The sequence below is a fragment of the Myxocyprinus asiaticus genome, chromosome 48, assembly GCF_019703515.2.
Source record: "Myxocyprinus asiaticus isolate MX2 ecotype Aquarium Trade chromosome 48, UBuf_Myxa_2, whole genome shotgun sequence".
NCBI classification, from domain to species: domain Eukaryota; kingdom Metazoa; phylum Chordata; class Actinopteri; order Cypriniformes; family Catostomidae; genus Myxocyprinus; species Myxocyprinus asiaticus.
The window spans coordinates 25,691,138-25,711,277 of record NC_059391.1 but is presented as its reverse complement, the minus strand read 5'-3'; the positions used below and the strand labels follow the sequence as shown (position 1 = coordinate 25,711,277).

General features: G+C 38.0%; 1 protein-coding gene across 1 annotated transcript; it reads right to left on the bottom strand.

Annotated features, from left to right (window-relative positions):
- Positions 1-728: 728 nt before the first annotated feature.
- LOC127437704 (DCC-interacting protein 13-beta-like) lies at positions 729-19,121 on the bottom strand. Its single transcript, XM_051692789.1, has 21 exons — positions 19,023-19,121; positions 17,600-17,698; positions 15,912-15,971; positions 15,690-15,761; positions 15,237-15,324; positions 12,963-13,004; positions 12,807-12,865; positions 12,574-12,720; positions 9,413-9,495; positions 9,190-9,342; positions 8,906-9,094; positions 7,573-7,615; positions 7,421-7,477; positions 6,761-6,855; positions 6,480-6,620; positions 4,762-4,817; positions 3,723-3,897; positions 3,578-3,614; positions 3,330-3,482; positions 3,197-3,244; positions 729-2,153 (listed from the first exon to the last, which is right to left on the bottom strand). Exons 1-21 carry the CDS (start codon positions 19,107-19,109, stop codon positions 2,025-2,027), a joined length of 2,013 nt encoding a protein of 670 aa, XP_051548749.1. The 5' UTR covers positions 19,110-19,121; the 3' UTR covers positions 729-2,024.
- Positions 19,122-20,140: the final 1,019 nt, after the last annotated feature.

Below are 20,140 nucleotides of genomic sequence, written 5' to 3'. Positions count from 1 at the left end.
TGGTGAGTTGTGCGTGGATGTTGCGGAGAATAGCGTGAAGCCTCCACACGCGCACTGTCTCCGTGGAAACGCGCTCAACAAGCCACGGGATAAGATGCGCGGATTGACTGTCTCAGATGCGGAGGCAACTGAGATTCGTCCTCTGCCACACGGATTGAAACTAGTCAATAGAAAATCCCCCCCCCCCCCCCCCCCCCCCAAAAAAGTGTTTTGAAATGTTATGTTCTAAAAAGAAATCTAAAACTTTGTTTTATTTTAGTAATTCTCAAATTTAGAAAAAAAATTAAAAGTGGATTTTTTAATTTTGCATTCTAAAATGGATGGTGTGAAGACTGCACACCAGTATTGAGACACTACCACATTATAAAATTGTTTTTTGTGTGTGTGTGTGTGGATTTTCTCCTAATTTGGAATGCCCAATTCCCAATGTGCCAAGTCCTCATGGATGTGTAGTGATTTGCCTCAATCTGGGTGGCGGAGGATGAATCCCAGTTGCCTCTGTGTCTGAGACCGTCAATCTGCGCATCTTATCACGTGGCTTGATGAGTGCGTTGCCGTGGAGGCTTCACGCCATCCACCGCGGCAACCATGCTCAACTCACCATGCGCCCCACCGAGAGCGAACCACATTATAGTGACCACGAGGAGGTTACCCCATGTGACTCTACCCTCCCTAGCAACTGGGCCAATTTGGTTGCTTAGGAGACCTGGCTGGAGTCACTCAGTATGCCCTGGGATTTGAGCTAGCGAACTCCAGGGGTGGTAGCCAGTGTCTTTACAACTGAGCTACCCAGGCCCCCCATAAAATTGTGTTTTGATACCACAAACCACTTTGTTGTGAAGTGTTAGAGTTTGCATTAACATCTAGCTAAATTCATTACCTTAATTAATTAATTACTTATAGGCCACATCTACACTAATTCGTTTTCCAAGTATGCGGTAATTGAGTGTTTTCAAAACGCTCTGTATTCGGTGAAGGAAAATATAATTCTAGTGTGGGAGAGAGATGTAAACATTGATGCAACTTCAAAATGTGATGCATTAAAAAGGTGCATTCTTTACCACAACTGAAAAATAAAAGTGTGATTGAGTTGTGGGCAGTATCAGTGCAAATAATATGCATATTTCAGAAATCAACTGAAAATTGTACACCACCATTCTGTTATACTATATTCAATACACTGATTTGGGATGCAATATTCATCATCTTGTATACTACTGTATATAGGACAGATAGTATGCAAGTCAGGATTCAGACCAGTTTTACAGAATGCACAGAATCAGTGGAATGGTCCAGGATAACGACGCACTGCAACCGTTATATTCTTCACTTCAGATAATTTGCCATTATTTAGTAACGTAGATGTGACAAACAAAGAAAGTGCAAATAAAGATTCATGGTCATGCTTGCTGACAACTAGTAGTGAAAAATCTGAATCCCCCCGATATTATGACCATGAATAGATTTAACTATCATGAAAAAGTCTGATTGTAGTTGAAAAGTGACGCTAAGAAACAGAACAACAAAAAAGACAATAAAAGCAAACGGTATCAATAAAAGAAACCTTTTCCTAAAGGAAACGTTCACCCAAAAATGAGATTTGAGAGCTGCGGCAGAGGGGATGATTTTCAGTGAATAACGACAAAGCTATCGTATGGCTTTAGAAGACTTGAAGTACTGCGTACAGGTCATATGGACTTCTTTTATAGTGCTTTTTTTTTTTTCACTTTTGCAGCTTGATGGCCTCGATACCCATTCACTTTCATCATACATGTCTGGAAGCAAGAGGGTTGGTAAATATTGTGATTGGGTGAATTATCCCTCTAACATGCAAACCGATGGATGGCATACTCAAGCATTTAACTTAAAGGTTAAAACAAGGCTCAAACCTTTGACCTTGCTCTTCTCTTTTGTGCGAGCATCACACTAAATTGGATAAGTGCTAAAGAAGTTTGTCTTTTGTGTAGTCTGTTTGGAGATCAGGGGAGAAAAGCAGTAGGGAATGTGTGTGTGATGTGTTCATCTCAAGCCTCTGACTCCTCTTCCTGTCCAATCCCGTCCGCTGCATCACCCGTCTCATTTTCCAATAGCAAAAACTTTCCATCGTTTGTCAGGGGCATTGACTTTACCAGCTGGGCCAATGCCTCAGGATCCTGATACACAAACAGTTAATCAGATGAGGCGACATGAAAACACAACTGACCTAATTTACTTCCTAACATGTCTGTGGTATTACTATGAACAATTCATCAGTGCAACACAACTTGTTCTTTTGCATGTTACGAATTAAACGTGACAACATTTAAAACGCTCCAAGAGTGTATATAATGCACACAATAAAACAAAAATACCAACCAACAAACCTTCAGTCTGACCCATTTTTAGATACTTTAAAACTTAACTGCTGTCAATGACTTTAAACGATAGCACAGCAACAACGATTAAATAATTTTGTGGGGACCACCACCACGTTTTTGGTATACAAAGACATTTATACAGAGTGCACTGCAAGTCACAACAATATTTATATTTGGCGGGGGGCGGAATGCATAAAGATGCATAAAGTTTTTTTTTTTTTTTTTTTTTAAAGGTGATACAAAGGCAAAGATGGCGCTATATATTATATTAGAGATCTAAGAGAACTCAAGCCAAATTAGATGCAAAGGCAAAAAATGCAGCAATATGGAATACATTAAGAAAATCCACGAACGATAAGATTTTTTTTAAAGGAGATTCAAGGCAGTGATGCAGCAATATCATTTACATGTTAGGCGAACCCATATGAGAAAATGTGTTTCTGTTTTTAAGACATTTGATACAAATAAAATGCATGTTCTGCTGGTTCAAGACTTCTTCCTGGAGTTCCTTCAACATTTAATGCCAGTTGTCAAAACAGCTTTCTGTGCTTTAGCGCCACCTGTTGCCCTGGATTTGGTAACTGCAGCGGCTCCTGACACTTGACCCAAAGCTAATATTTTATTGGTCAGGGCATTTCATAACCCGGTGAAGAAAAAGAAACTTGCTTTACTGGCACGCAAATATTCGCTCCAGGTGTGAATGGCTTCATAGGAATCCATTGTTTTGATTCAAAATGGTAACTGCGGCGAAAATTCGCACTTGGTGTGCAAGGGCCTTAAGAACTGCTTGCAAATGCCATTTCACGATGACCAATTAAATGTTACTCTTAATCTCTTACCTTGCTTGCCTCTGAGATCTCTTTCCCCAAGTTTATTGTGTAACAAATCTGTGGAAGCAGCACACATTTCAGGTGATAAATCTGGCATGAAAGCTGACATGTCAGCATTATGGTGTATGCTTTGCAGACAGACCTTCTCTCCCTCAGTGTTGCTCTCAAACACAAACACACTGAAGGATGGTTCCCCTTCTCCTCCATTACTCCAGTCTCTGCCCTCCAGCACAAACCCCATCAGTCTGCTGTTCTCCTGATGAGCCGCAAACTGAGACACGTCCTTCAGCTGGAACTAACAGACACAGAGACAACATATGTGTTGCAGTTTTTAGGGAGTAACTGAACAAAGGTTCAGTGACCACGGCATATAAATAAATCAATACTTACACTGATTTTGGTGACTTGTGTCTGTGGATCAATCAGTCTGTCGGAGGAAACAAAAACACTTTTAAACACCCAAAAGCATCCTGTAAGAGAACAAACTTTTTAAACATTGTGAGGTTTTTTTGATGTGCGATTTCTGATGACACACCTGATGCAGGAACTAGTGACCATGAGGTGGGACTCAGTGGTTTTGAAGATGTTGTGGATTGCACGTGCAGCGAGAACCTGCCTCATGGCTTCATAGATCACTTCCTGTGTGTGACCGGCCCGAACGGCCATCGAACCCAAGAACCGCACTGCAAACACCTGCTGCAAGAGCGAATCTGGGGATACAGAGAGAGAGATATACAACAAAAATCTCTGTAACATTTCCCTTATAGGAAAATACTATGGTGGTACCATGGTAAAGTGATGGTATAAGATCACTTATAAGAATCCTACAAAACCAGTCAAGAACATGGCCAGATCATATATCACCCCAAAATAAGATGTTATTTTTTTGCAATAAGAAAATGCACCCTTTTTAACATTTAAACACCCTTTTTTGTAACAATATTGTCAAAATAATTACACATAACCCCCCTGAAAATTCTCATTATCACAATACATTCAGATATTTATACAGATATATAGGTTTTTTTTGTCATTATTCCCAATAATCCTCATTAGTCATTAAAATTACTATCATAGAATTTATTAAAATCAGCATAAAATAAAGGCAGCAGAACAAATAATACCATGATGTATAAATACTAATGACTGCGATAATATCATTTTTTTCACATTACCTTAATGAAAAATGGGGCTTAAAAATATTCTTTATATATATATATATATATATATATATATATATATATATATATATATACACACACACACACATTTTAATATAAACTAATATATAAATATATACTCACATTAATAATATTGTATATTATTTAACAATATGTGTTTAGTTTACTTTCCTACATTTATATATTTATATTTATTTATAAAAATAAAAAATTAATTCATCAGTATTATTATTTTCATTTACCATGGCATTAACATGGTACATGTCTAAATGACCAGTTTGTACCTTTGTTAGTGTTTATCTGGTTTCCAAGCAACATTCTACTGCCTATTCCAAGAAACACGGTTAATATATAACATACTATATAATACATAATATATAATAACAAGCTCACCATGTGTGTCCGAACCATTGTCATCGTCCTCCGTCTCACTGAAGGGGTTTGTGCGTCTGACAAATTCAAACAGGATTTTAGCACAATGTCTAGACAACATTACAACTGAGGAGAATTAGGGAAGATGTCAATGAAGATGTGCAAAGAGAGTAAAATGATAAAACAGACCATAAAACCATAAACTACAGTCCTGATTTCTTCTATTTTTGTGTTTTTCATACTAAGTTGTTTTAGATCTTCAAACGAGATAAGGCAACCTGAGTAAACACAAAAGACAGTTTTCAAATATATATATATATTTTTACTGAAGCAAAAAAGTTATCCAACATCAATATCACCCATGTGAAAAACTAACTGCCCACTTAAACTTAATAGCTGGTTGTGCCACTTTTAGCAGCAACAACTGCAACCAAAGGCTTCCGATAACTGGAGATCAGTCTTTCACAACGCTGTGGTGAAATTTTGGCCCACTTATCTTTGCAGAACTGCTTTAGTTCAGCCACACTGGAGGGTTTTCGAGCATGAACTGCCCGTTTAAGGTCCTGCCATAGCATCTCAATCGGGTTCAAGTCAGGACTTTGACTAGGCCACTCCAAAACTTTAATTTAGCTTCTTTTGAGCCTTTCAGAGGTGAACTTACTCCTATGCTTTGGATCATTGTCTTGCTGACTGGATGTTCTTCTTTAAGATTTTCTGGTAGAGCGCAGAATTCATGTTTCCCTCAGTTATTGAATGTCACCCTGGCCCTGAAGCAGCAAAGCACCCCCACACCATCACACTACCACCACCATGCTTGACCGTAGGTATGATGTTCTTTTTGTAGAATTCTGTGTTTGATTTACACCAGATGTAACGGGACCCGTCTTCCAAACAGTTCCACTTTCGACTCATCAGTCCACAGAACATTCTCACAGGTTTGAGCATCATTCTGTATCTTTCTGATAGTGGCGTCATGAACAGTGACCTTTATTGATGCGAGAGAGGCCTGCAGTTCCTTGGATGTTGTTGTCCTTGGCTTTTTTGTGACTTCATGGATGAGTCATCGCTGTGCTCTTGGAGGAATTTTGCAAGGTCGGCCACTTCTGGGAAGGTTCACTAATGTGCCAAGTTTTCTCCATTTGGAAATAATGGCTCTCACTGTGGTTCTTTGGAGTCTCAGAGCCTTTGAAATAGCTTTGTAACCCTTCCCAGACTGATGTATTTCAATCACCTTTTTCCTCATTTCTGGAATTTCTTTTGACCTTGGCATTGTGTGCTACTGGGTGAGACCTTTTAGCCAACTTCATGCTGCTGAAAAAGTTCTATTTAGATGTTGATTTTATTGAACAGGGCTTGCAGTAATCAGGCCTGGGTGTGTCTAGTTCAGCTGAGCCCCAATATAATGCAGTTTCATAGATTTGGGGATTTAGTAACTAAGGGGGCAAATACTTTTCACAAATGCCCAGTTGGTATCGGATAACTTTTTTGCTTCAATAAATAACATTATCATTTAAAAACTGTATTTTGTGTTTACTCAGATTGCCTTTGTTTTATGTTAGATTTTGTTTGAAGTTTTAAAACAATTTAGTATGAGATATACACAAACACAGAAGAAATCAGAATGGGGCAAATACTTTTTCACAGCACTGTATATTAGCACTTTTCACAGAGGAACAACTTTGTATTGTAGACTGCTTTTGTTCATTCAAATGACTGTTGACACTGATTTGACCTCTGACCTCGCTCCAGCTCTGTTTTGGTCCAGGAACTCTGACACGGGCAGAACAATGTCAAACTGGATTGGTGTTCCAGGAGTGATCAAATCTTCAGCCTCAAAGGCCCTCTGAGACTCTCCAGCGACTACAGCACCTGGTTTTGCTCTACAGATGTGGGAGAGAGAGAAATACAGATACTAGATGCACCATTTTGTATTGAAGATTTTCTAAACTAAAGAATTCATTTGACCAACTAACTGCAGTATAAGTTTAGTTTGTCTTGGTCAGATATGAAATCTTGGTACCGGTCAGGATTAGGAGAACCTTCAGCTCTCTTCTCAAAACTGGTAATGGGTGTCACAGCCTGTAGAGCCGTCTGGTGCAACCTGATAGCCACAGCCTACAAATAACATCACAAACACACATCAAACACACCAAAACCCCTGACACATTCACTACACAGACAGTATCAGAAAGTTCACTAAATAAAAAAAAAAAGAGTACACAAAAATGACTGCATTCAGACACAGCTGCAGACAATATTGCTCACTTTTAGGTGTTGTGTCCTAAATAATAAAAAAAAAAAAAACAGACGGATGGATGGACAGATGGAACAACAGAAGGATGGATGGAACGACAGAATGATGATGGATGGATGGATGGATGGAACGACAGAATGATGGATGGAACGACAGAATGTTGATGGATGGAATGATAGATGGATAGAACTAAATTACGATGGATGGATGGATGAACCGATGGATGGATGGATTAATAGGTGGGCTGATGGATGGATGGATGGATGGAACAATAGAATGATAGATGGATGGAACAATGGATGGATGATGGAACAATAGAATGATAGATGGATGGAATGATGGATGATGGATGAACGATGGAATGATAGAATGATAGATGGATAGAATGATGGATGGATGGATAGAGAGAGAGAGAGAAATATTTACCTCAGGATTGTCTGAAAGATAAATCTGTCTTGAAATGTTGTTAAGGGTGCAAATCCACTTTGGAGACAAAGGAAAGAAACAGAGACACAGAACTAAACATACAAATCAAGTATAAAAATGTTAAGCATGTAATTTATTTAAGACCTAAATACCTCCTCGTATTCTTTTTTGCCTTCCGCTTGAAGAATCAGAGACCTTGAACAGAGAAAGAAAAACAGTGACAGTTACAACCATCAGTCTTGAAGTCCTACCAGACCTGTTTCTGTGGAGTTGTACATTTTTACACACAATGAAACCAGTCCAGAAACCACATGATAGCTGACGCCCTGATCCTCTGGTGTCTGGTTCATTCTATTTGTGTCAGGAACCATCAGGGAAACCAGAGAAATAAATAACAGTTCTTCATTTAACACAGAAGACAATAGAAGAGCGAAACAGAAATAAACACAAACTCCCTCTCTCTGAGCAACTGTCCCGCTCAAAACAGCACGTCATTAATGAGTGTTTAATCATTCACCCGGAAACTGATTTTGGAGGTGTGACACTGACAGGATCTGAGGAATGAGGTTAGAGGAAATGAACCACTCACTGAGGAAATCTTGCCATTTACGTCTCCTTCAGAGCTATGATCCATATTTTCAGCATTATTAGTATTTTAGTTATTGTGTTTTATGTATCTGAAAGCAAAGAATTTTGAGAAAGCTATAGTGTGACAGTCTGGTTTCGGAAGTAAAAATCAAAAACATTTTCATAGGCGAATTGATTATTAACAGTAATTATAAACCTTTAAAGACAGACCTACCGTGCTTTAAGGTTGTTAATCAATGATGTATGCTTTTGTTGAAAACATCAGTCTGCATTATTTCAACTTCATTAAAAAAAAAATCGTGTTTAAGAGCAGAATGTCTAGAGAAGAACTACACTACCCACAATCCTGAAGAGAAAGATCCACCAATCAAAGAATGGCAGCAAACAAAGAACGCAAAAATAGCTCTGCAGCGACCGCCCACTCCCATGACACAAAAACGTCTCTCTATACTCTTAAACTACAAATATATTTGTATATTTCTGAATATTTTGCAATAAACTTTATACTGTCTATTCTCATAATCAACAACTATTAATCAATAGTTTTATATTTTTCCATTGTTTTTTTTGTTTTGTTTTTTTGGATTTCCCCCTTTTTCACCCAGTTTGGAATGCCCAATTCCTAATGCGCTTTTTAAGTCCTCGTGGTTGCGTAGTGATTCGCCTCAATCCGGGTGGTGGAGGACGAATCCCAGCTGCCTCCGCGTTTGAGACCGCCAACCCGCGCATCTTATCACGTAGCTTGTTGAGCGCGTTGCCACGGAGACATAGCGCGTGTGGAGGCTTCATGCCATCCACCGCGGCATCCACGCTCAACTCACCATGCGCCCCACCGAGAGCGAACCACACCGAATGCTTCACATATTCAAACAGCAGCGACAAACACCGTCTCCGTACGTTTTGCCATTGGGTGAGGTGATCTGAAAGCAGTAGCGACGGTCTTCGCACTCGACGGCCATGACGGAGCTGTTGTCTAGATCCAAAACCATCCCGCCCGCCACTGCACCCCGTGGCTGACACATCAGATTACCACCCTGTGTGAAAAAATACAAGCGGTCCCACGCCGTGGTCACCAGACCTGTCTTACTGCAGGACAGACAGAAAGGAGTCAGTATGTTAAACCAAACTTTATTTATGAATCAAAATATTTGAGTACAAGAAGTTTGAAAAGTGATGCATACTTCCTGATGTTGAGGTAACCTGCTTTCTGGATGAGGGCACGATTCACAGGTGCTAGATAGCGATCTGGCATGTAGACAGTGTCATCCACTGAGAGAAGCTCTCTCTGAGACGAGCGCATGACCTCTGCCTCCACCTCTAACTGAGACTCAATACTGAGAGAAAGAGACTATGTGTGAATCCTCTTGTGTGCTGTTTCTGATCAATAATTCAAATCTTTTTTACCTTTGTGTCATGCTGGAAACCAAGGTGAGAAAATGGTGCATCTTCTTTGAAACCAGCTCCATCCCCTTCTTAGCGAAATTTATCTAAAGAAACAATATAATACACACAAGTAATATTTACACCCAAATAATATTTATACACTTAATAAATTAGAGTATAAACCACAAGAGCCATACTTTACAGGGATTTTACCATGGCTAAAGGTCACAACACAAGGCAATATGTTTGTTTGTATGGTGTTTACTGCCATATCAGCTACAATGGCTATTTCATGGCAAATACAGATGGCAATCAAACGCTTCATAAATACAACACACCTTGCCAAAACAATACATAGAAAAAAGGAAGACTATTCAATCCAGTACAGTGAATCAATTCTATAAAAGATCCTTTAGTTGCACTTTTGATCAAAATTCCAAGAGCTTTCCTGGGCACATCTTACAAAACAAGTCTTTCAAGGTTTTTCCAGATAAAAAGCTTTTCCATGACATTAAAAATAGGGCAGATCAGGAGCACCTGCTTCACAGTCAAAGTGGTGTTACAATATTGGCATTTTGGTGGTTCTTCACCTTTCAATAAATACCCATGGGTCAGTCAAGTGTGGCCTATACGACACCTTGTGTACACCACTGGTACCAATGTATCTTATTCCAACCACAGGGTTTAGTTCAGATAGTTTGTTATTAAGACATCCTTCCCATTCCATTTGCCATTTATTTAAAATATAGTGGTTGAATAGGGGCTTCAGGTCCGAGGGTGGAATTCTGCACTCTTTAATTCTTTCTGTGAGAGCTTTTTTTAGTGACCGTGTCTGCTTGCTCATTTCCAAGAAGGCCGCTGTGTCCTGGGATCCAACAAACGATTATGTTGTAATTGTTTCTCTGTAGCTGATTTGCTTTCATTAAAATATCAACAATAATGGGATGTTCCATCTTCAAAGATTCCAGTGCTTGAAGACAGGATTTTGAATCAGTGAGAACAATAAAGTTCCGCTCTTTTGCATTTTCAATATATTCCAGAGCCAGAAGTAGAGCACGGGCCTTTGCTGTAAAAATGGAACTTTGGTCTGGGATGCAAATGCCATAGTCACAAGGCAATATGATAAATGATACCAATGTTTTATAAAGAATTATATTTATTAATAATTAGCTTAAAAAACAATTCTCATGCCATTTAATGCAGTTCATAGGCTTGTAGGCAAGGGGTGGATACTTTGAAGAAACTAAAATATAAAGTTTGATTTGTTTAATAATTGTTTCCCAATTTCGACTTAATTTCTCGCCATTGCATCTTTATATCTCGCAGTTTTGACTTTCTCACAATTGCAACATTATTTCTTTATTTTCATGAAGTCTAAATTGCGAGAAACAAAGATGCAATACTCGCATTTCCATGATAAACTCATAATTGCAACTTTATTTCTCGCAATTGTAAGTTCATATCTCGCAATTTCAACTATTTCTCGCAATGTCTCGCTATTACAACTTTATGTCTCATAGTTTTGACTTCATTTCTCGCAATTGCGACTTTATTTCTTTATTTTTATGAAGACGAAATTGCGAGAAACAAACCGGCAATTGCGAGAAATAGTCGCTTTTCCATGATAAACTCAATATTGCAACTTTATATCTCGTAGTTTTGACTTTATTTCTCACAATTGCAACTTTATTTCTTTATATTTCTAAAGTCATAACTGCCAGAAATAAAGTTGCAATTTCAAATTTATATCACGGATCTGCGGCCATTTCTTGCAATTTCGACTTTATTTCTTTATTTTTATAAAGTCGAAATTGCAAGCAACAAAGATGCAAGGGGTGGATACTTTGAAGAAACTAAAATATAGAGTTTGATTTGTTTAATAATTGTTTCACAATTTCGACTTAATTTCTCGCCATTGCATCTTTATATCTCGCAGTTTTGACTCTCACAATTGCAACATTATTTCTTTATTTTCATGAAGTCTAAATTGCGAGAAACAAAGATGCAATACTCGCATTTCCATGATAAACTCATAATTGCAACTTTATTTCTCGAATTGTAAGTTCCTATCTCGCAATTTCAACTATTTCTCGCAATTTCGACTTAATGTGTCGCTATTACAACTTTATATCTCATAGTTTTGACTTCATTTCTCGCAATTGCGACTTTATTTCTCACAATTTCAACTATTTATTGCAATACTGACTTCACACATGCGAGAAATAGTGGCAATTATGAGTTTATCATGGAAATGTGAAATTTCTTGCAATTTCGACTATTTTTTGATATTGCGACTTTATATCTTGCAGTTTTTACTTATTTCTTGCAGTTGCGACTTTATTTCTTTATTTTTATAAAGTCAAAATTGCGAGAAACAAACCGGCAATTGTGAGAAATAGTCGCTTTTCCATGATAAACTCAATATTGCAACTTTATTTCTCGCAATTGTGAGTTCATATCTTGAATTTCAACTATTTCTCGTAATTACGACTTAATGTCTTGCTATTGCAACTTTATATCTCGTAGTTTTGACTTTATTTCTCACAATTGCGACTTTATTTCTTTATTTTTATAAAGTCATAATTGCCAGAAATAAATTTCTAATTTATATCACGGAACTGCGGCCATTTCTCGCAATTTCGACTTTATTTTTATAAAGTCGAAATTGCAAGCAACAAAGATGCAGTTGTGAAAATAGTCGCAATTCCGTGATATACACTCATAATTACAACTATATTTCTCAGAGTTGTGACTTTATATCTCGCAATTTCGAATCTACTTCTTGCTATTGCGACTTTATATCTTGCAGTTTTTACTTTATTTCTTTATTTTTATAAAGTCGCATTGCATGATATAAAGTCACAACTACAAGAAATAAAGATTACGAGTCTATATCACAGATTTGCAACTTTTTTCTCACAATTTCGAATTTTTGTGTAAATAAAAATCAACCCTTGGGACATGAAATTGCCCTAAGTTGAATAAACACATACAGTATATGTAGTATAGAATATAGTATAAGAGCTTCAAACAATGTTCATCCAATACAACCAGAACTATCCATTTTATGTGAGACGGTATCAATAGAAAAGTAAAGGAGTGATTTTTGACTAGTTTTTGGGCAGAATGTCAATTATTTTAAAGCACTGATACATAGAAAAAGAGACCGGCAGATGTCAGACCTGTGCGTTTGTGTATCCCAGCATGGGCTCCAGCATGGCCACTCTCTTCCTGTACTGCAGAGCATTCAGAGCGCAATAATACTGCATAGCGGCCTGATGCTGTTTCCTGCGAGAATCCGCCACCTCTCTGACAATCTCTGCTTTCATCTGTCATCAAACACACGTGACATAACTAATCATTACTGAGCCTGATTGGTGGGTTTCTAACAACAGTTACATCAGATAACATTTACCTTTTCATTTTCTTTCTTCTTAGGTAGACGGCTATATTTCACCATAGCAGCTTCATGCTCTGAAGAGAGAAAGAGGTGGTACAGATGATTTTCATTTACCAGATAATTGTTTTTCTCTCATCCACTGTGGATAAAGTGACTTTATTGACTTCATACCATCACTGGCAATGGCGAATATCTCCTTCAGTGTGCTGACCTCTGGAAAACAAACACATCACAGATCAGAATCAGATTCTATATAATCTTTTTTACACCAAAGGTCATTTTCAGATTATGCAGAAGTAAGGTAATCTGGTATTTTAAAGAACTGGTGTTCTAAAGTTTAACAAGGCACAGTTCAAGTTCAATGGCAGGTTAATATTCTACACATTTTTTGTGCTTTTTATTTATTGTATTCCCCAGAAATGCACTTATAATGTTAGTCAAGATTTCTTGCAGAAAAAACAGTCATACTTTAGTTTAACCATTTTTCACCTTCTCTCTGAGCCTTTAAAGTTAGAGCTGTTCTTGCAACTGTATCTTTAAGAATTTTATGTGTAAACAATTCTATATGTAGACGAATATGATTGGCTAACCTCTTCCCATGTGAATCATTAACAACACCTTTGCCAAATTGCTGAATACTGAATAAGTGTTAATACGTAAATGTGGGCAGTCATACAGTTGAAGTTAGAAGTTTACATACACCTTAGCCAATTACATTTAAACTCAGTTTTTCACAATTCACAATTACATTTAATCATAGAAAACATTCCCTGTCTTAGGTCAGGTAGGATCACTATTTTAAGAATGTGAAATGTCAGAATAATAGTAGAGAGAATGATTTATTTCAGCTTTTCTTTCTTTCATCACATTCCCAGTGGGTCAGAAGTTTACATACACTTTGTTAGTATTTGGTAGCATTGCCTTTAAATTGTTTAACTTGGGTCAGACGTTTTGGGCAGCCTTCCACAAGCTTCTCACAATAAGTTGCTGGAATTTTAGCCCATTCCTCCAGACAAAACTGGTGTAACTGAGTCAGGTTTGTAGGCCTCCTTGCTCACACATGCTTTTTCAGTTCTGCCCACAAATTTTCTATCAGACTGAGGTCAGGGCTTTGTGATGACCACTTCAATACCTTGACTTTGTTGTCCTTAAGCCATTTTGCCACAACTTTGGAGGTATGCTTGGGGTCATTGTCCATTTGGAAGACCCATTTGCGACCGAGCTTTAACTTCCTGGCTGATGTCTTGAGATATTGCTTCAATATAGCCACATAATTTTCCTTCCTCTTGATGCCATCTATTTTGTGAAGTGCACCAGTCCCTCCTGCAGCAAAGTACCCCCACAACATGATGCTGCCACCCCCATGCTTCACAGTTGGGATGGTGTTTTTCGGCTTGCAAGCCTCACCCTTTTTCCTCCAAACATAACGATGGTCATTACGGCCAAAACATTTTTGTTTCATCAGACCAGAGGACATTTCTCCAAAAATCAAGATCTTTTTTCCCCATGTGCACTTGCAAACTGTATTCTGGCTTTTTTATGGTAGTTTTGGAGCAGTGGCTTCTTCCTTGCTGAGCAGCCTTTCAGGTTATGTCGATATAGGACTTGTTTTACTGTGGATATAGATACTTGTCTACCTGTTTTCTCCAGCATCTTCACAAGGTCCTTTGCTGCTGTTCTGGGATTGATTTGCACTTTTCACACCAAACTACGTTCATCTCTAGGAGACAAAATGTGTCTTCTTCCTGAGCGGTATGATGGCTGCATGGTCCCATGGTGTTCATACTTGCGTACTATTGTTTGTACAGATGAACGTGGTACCTTTAGGTGTTTTGAAATTGCTCCCAAGGATGAACCAGACTTGTAGAGGTCCACAATTTTTTTTCTGAGGTCTTAGCTGATTTCTTCTGATTTTCCCATGATATCAAACAAAGAGGCACTGAGTTTGAAAGTAGGCCTTAAAATACATCCACAGGTACACCTCCAATTCAATACACCTCCTATAAGAAGCTAACTGGCTAATTGTCTAATGGCTAGACATCATTTTCTGGAAATTTCTAAGCTTCTTAAAGGCACAGTTAACAGTGTATGTAAACTTCTGACCCACTGGAATTGTGATATAGTCAATTAAAAGTGAAACAATCTGTCTGTAAACAATTGTTGGAAAAATTACTCATGTCATGCACAAAGCAGATGTCCTAAACTACTTGCCAAAACTATATTTTGCTCATATTAAATCTGTGGAGTGGTTAAAAAATTTGTTTTAATGACTTCAACCTAAGTGTATGTAAACTTCTGACTTCAACTGTATGTTTATGAGCTCATGATTGTTTCTGAATTAGTTGTTTTTGCAGCTTGGTTTCAATAAAGTATATCATTATAGTACCATGGACTCTTATTTAAAAGAGCAAGAAAAACTTTTCACAGTATGCCTCCTTGTTGTACCTGTGAGGTCCCTCTCTCTGAACTTCACCATGGGAAACACCATCTTATCGGCAATCTGTGTGGCCAGTTCAGCATGCAGAGAATTCAGCTTGAGAAACAGAGAAATCATTAAAGCATGCTATAACAATGTCCATTAAATGCTGAGCTTCAGCTTGACTCAGCTTGGAAACTAAATATTTTATTAAAAAAAACACAATACAAAAAATATAGTTCTGCAGTTCAGTATATAAGCAGTTGGTGAGCTAGTCTGAAGTCAGTTTAATGTTGTTTTCAGTCAGATCTTGCCATCTTGGCAACCGTCTGTGAACCCCCCGCATGACAGAAACAACCCACAACATCTGTCATATGACTGAACGACTCACTCAAACCGAGAGATCCCACTAACCACACACAAATGCAGTGAGTCAGAGGGACAGACGGACACACACTCTCTCTCTGCAGGAGTCTTCTCACCTCTTCCACACTTTTGGCAAAGTGTTGTAAAGTGTTGATCACCTCTTCATCTCCCTTGGCCAGTGCAAAGTTCTGCAGAACCACAAAATCACCATGTCAGATTCACAGAGAAACACTCCTGATACACATTCACAAACACTCCGATATTCAGACATGCACAGGATGCTTCATTATTACTGCTGATGCATCAGTATAATTTCAAGAGGAAGTAAAACAGCTCACCTGTTTCTCATACTCCAAGAGCTGCTTAGAAAGCTGTTCTGTCGCCAGAGCCATTTCATTCTGCACACAGAAAATTGATTCGGTCAGGGGTAGAAATAGAGCTTGTTTATATACAGTATGTGTGGGTAAGGCTTTGCCTAACAAGGCAGGTCAAATCCGAAACGTGTACATTATGGGGACCTTTAGAAGGAAATAAGCTTCTTAAAGTGGCTACATAATGTCTTAATTTGCATATAAATATGCCAGAATTTTAGGGTTAGGTATATGTAAAATGTATGTTCATAACTGAGTCAACTTTGGGCACTTTTAGCTTTGTGGGTTTCTAAGTCTCGTTAAAACATTTTTCACACTCTCTCTTTTTTTTTTTTTTATTTGTCTGCTGCCAATGTCCAACAGTGTATGTACATGCATCACAGGAGTTTTGTCATTTTTTACTTTATTAGTGATGCTGATGGAAATTACACTTTTAACATTTTTTTAAAATAGCCAGCTCTTTTGCCTTGCTGAAGCTAATTTCATAGCTAACATTTTATGTATACTGAATACACAATTAAATAATAGTTTTACACTTTATGCAAAATTTGGCAAAATGACTGGAAATGATGCCAGATAAAAAAATTTTTTTTTTTTTTTTGCCTTTTTTCACTTGTCTCATATTTCATCTCAGTCATGCTCTTCACTGACATTTTGGTCCACTTCAACAAGTACACTCATTTTGGAAAAAAGTTTATTAGGGGCAAAACTGTTGGGTGTGGTGGAAATGATGCCACAACTGTAAGACAGATCATTTTCACACAATAAATATTGAAATGGTTGATGCTTATTTAACTTTTTGTTTAGATTATCATAATTTTAAATAAATTGTATTTTTGTATTGTATTTCCATAGCTTAATATTGAAAGGGACAAGGCTAAAACAGTCAAATCTGTACATAAAAGGCATCTAAAAGTACCAAAAACAAATGATGAAGACCTGGTAAAACATTTCCAAGTCAGTTTTAAGGAGACCATCATATAACAAAAATAAAGATTTTTTTAAATCGGTTCGTTTGAATAAAAATCATCCCTTGGGACATGAAAGAAGCTGAGTTGAAGAAACACCCAATTGTACAATAATTGTACTTTGTACTACATGAAATGGCATTCATAATGTATTTAACGTTCGTAACGTGACGTATTTCCATGTGAAATAATGTAAGGCAGGACTTGATCTTATCCATCAGGGTTTTATTGGATCGTTGGTGTTTGGCTATGATATTTACATTTACATTTATGCATTTGGCAGATGCTTTTATCCAAAGCGACTTACAGTGCACTTATTACGGGGACAATCCCCCTGGAGCAACCTGGAGTTAAGTGCCTTGCTCAAGGACACAATGGTGGTGTCTGTGGGGATCGAACCAACAACCTTCTGCTTACCAGTTCAGTGCTTTAGTCCATTACGCCACCACCACTCCTTATTATTACGTGTGTGGCCTTAGTGACATCAGCAGAAACACTTCAGAGATGGCAATATGAATTACGTTGATGAAAGATTTTTTAAACAAAGATTTTTTTCTTTAGAATAACATGCACTGATGAATCGTACACAATAAGGAGAGCGACATTTATAAAGAAAGTAAAGAGGGTCCCTTTTGATTTCATGTTGTCTTTAATTTTGTCATTGTCAATGTGAAAATGTGTGTATACCTGTGCTCCAAACACTCTTTGCATAGACTGGAGCAGCTGGTTTGTGTAGTTTGTGAGGGTTCCTGCATCCTCTTCAAACACACTGAGCAGGGAACGTGTCTGTGGCACACACACACGCGCACACACACACACACACACACACACACACACACACACACACACACACATAAGTGAATGAAAGCTATTCCTTGAGACAGGCGGTATAAAATTCACCCTGTCTCCATTTCTCTGACATATTTACAGTGTTAAATGTGCTAAATGAACCCATCAAGCTATTTGTGCCGTTTAAAGTATGCTGGGTGTATCCACAGGTGTGTTCTGTCAAAGATAAAGTCAGAAATTTGGGTGTGTTTCAAATGCAAACAATGAGATATGCCGGGCAAGAGAGCAATCGCAAGTAGACAGAGCATTTATTGGATATGAATCACCCAAAAACTTGTGCTTAAGTCTTACGAAGTCATAAGTAGTATGAGGGAGAGGTTTTACAGTTTGAATTGCAAAATAAAATTGCATGCAAATTGGTATGTGAACCAATGTTATATCAACATTTATAAGCATTTTATGCCCACAGAGAGTTTTCCATCTACAGTTTACAGAAAAATGTTGCATCAGCGTCTGATTCCATGCAAAAAGGGTTAAATTTAGCCAAATTCCAGTGCACAAAAATAAAGCAAAAAAAAGTGTCTATGAACATGAGGTCTACTGTCTCTGATCTGATGATCATGTTTTGTGATCTGATGTTGATGTCTCTAATTTGATGCTGTGACATCAGACCAGATTTTAATGTATCTGACCAGATGTTTATGAATCCAGTCTGAGGCTAAAATCTCAGATAGGATGCTGTTATGTCTGATATGATGACTGATCTGACGTTGACTTATTCTAACCCTGATGCTGATGTTTCTGATGTAATGCTTATATTTCTGATCTGATATTTGATATCTAATGTGTAAGGATCAATGCATGGGTCTGATCAACTAAACATCTCACTCCTCCCTTACAGGCCCCTCCATTCGCAACTCCACTGCCAACAGCAGCAACACGTTTACAACTTTAAGAGCGAAAGCGAATAAAACACTCGTGTTTACAGCATCAGATGCGAGTGTATTTATAAACATCAACATCCGCGCGCCAGAATCGTCTCACCTTACTATGGCCCTTACTGGAGAATAAATGCATCAACATAATTAACTACACGTGTAATTACGAGACATTATACTGTCCACCAAATCGTGCACTTGAATGTATTCTAACTTTAAGTATAACGGTGTTTTATTTAGATGAATGCGTCCATACGCGTCGCGAGCAGCAGCACACTCCCGTTTCGACAATTATCTCATCAGTTTCCCAAAGCACAAACGCACACAGCCAACAGTTATGGGTATCAAACCTTTGAGAAAAGCTGCAGTAGATGTATGTTTACCTGCGGGCTGTCCTGCAGGGCCTCCTCTAATAATAATTTGTGGTGTACGGCCGGCATCTTCCGTGGAGACTGTGCGAACGGAATCATTACTGGAAGACAACTACATTTCCCAGCATGCAAGTGATTAAATGTGAACCGGATGTGCACTTGTTGCATGCTGGGAAACGTAGTCCTCATTTCATTAGATCCCGCCTGCCTCATGAATTAAAGGAAATAAATCCATATACAATGTAAGAAATTGCTTATATTTATTTTGGTTAATGCTAGATGACCTTTGTCCTATAGTGCTCAAAAACTTACTCTTTATTAAAAAAAATTATTGATTTAAACCAAATATAATGTAGGCAAATTCAGAGCATTGTGTATTTATTTTTTTATTATAAAAATTGATTTATTGTTTGTTTGTTTATTTGTTAGAGTCAATAAGGTTTCTGGGCCTAATACCGGTGAATGTTTGTTGACATTTACCCAACAGCGCCCTCTGCAGGATCACACAGGAACATTAACATCAATCAAAAATTAGGATATCACAATGCTGGGACAGTCCTAATGGGGCAGCATGTAGATATGGAACTATATGGAAAATGTGTTAGTTGTTAACTTTTTTGGTTTTGATTTAGATTCTGAAGCAAATTCCAAAAATGGTTTCCCATCTTTCTCGAGTTCAGGTCTCAGCAAAAGTGTCTTCTTCCTCTCTACATCACATGCTGTGGAACATCAGGAGATAAAGTTGATTATTGGACGGGTGACTTCATGGCCCCTGAGAGGCCTTTAAGAGGCCCCTGGCGCTGTCATAACAAACATCCCTTCCCAATCCTTGACATTTTGAAAAAGCAGCTAGTATAGTGGAATGGTGGTGGCATAGTGGGCTAGAGCGCATAACTGGTAATCAGAAGGTTGCTGATTCAATCCCCACAGCCACCACCATTGTGTCCTTGAGCAAGACACTTAACTCCAGGTTGCTCTGGGGGGATTGTCCCTGTAATAAGTGCACTGTAAGTCGCTTTGGATAAAAGCGTCTCCCAAATGTATAGTAAAATTAATAATATCTAATGATGTTCTAGGCAAAAATATTACACACTAACAGCTGTTCCCTGTACAGAGTGCTTGTGTTGAGG

Coding starts and splice junctions, on each gene's coding strand:
- LOC127437704 (XM_051692789.1), bottom strand. CDS start 19,109: ATGATTCCGTTCGCACAGTCTCCACGGAAGATGCCGGCCGTACACCAC. Junction 4,818..6,479: donor CAAAACAGAGCTGGAGCGAG/GTCAGAGGTCAA, acceptor TGAATTTGTCAG/ACGCACAAACCCCTTCAGTG. Junction 3,615..3,722: donor GTCACTAGTTCCTGCATCAG/GTGTGTCATCAG, acceptor TTCCTCCGACAG/ACTGATTGATCCACAGACAC.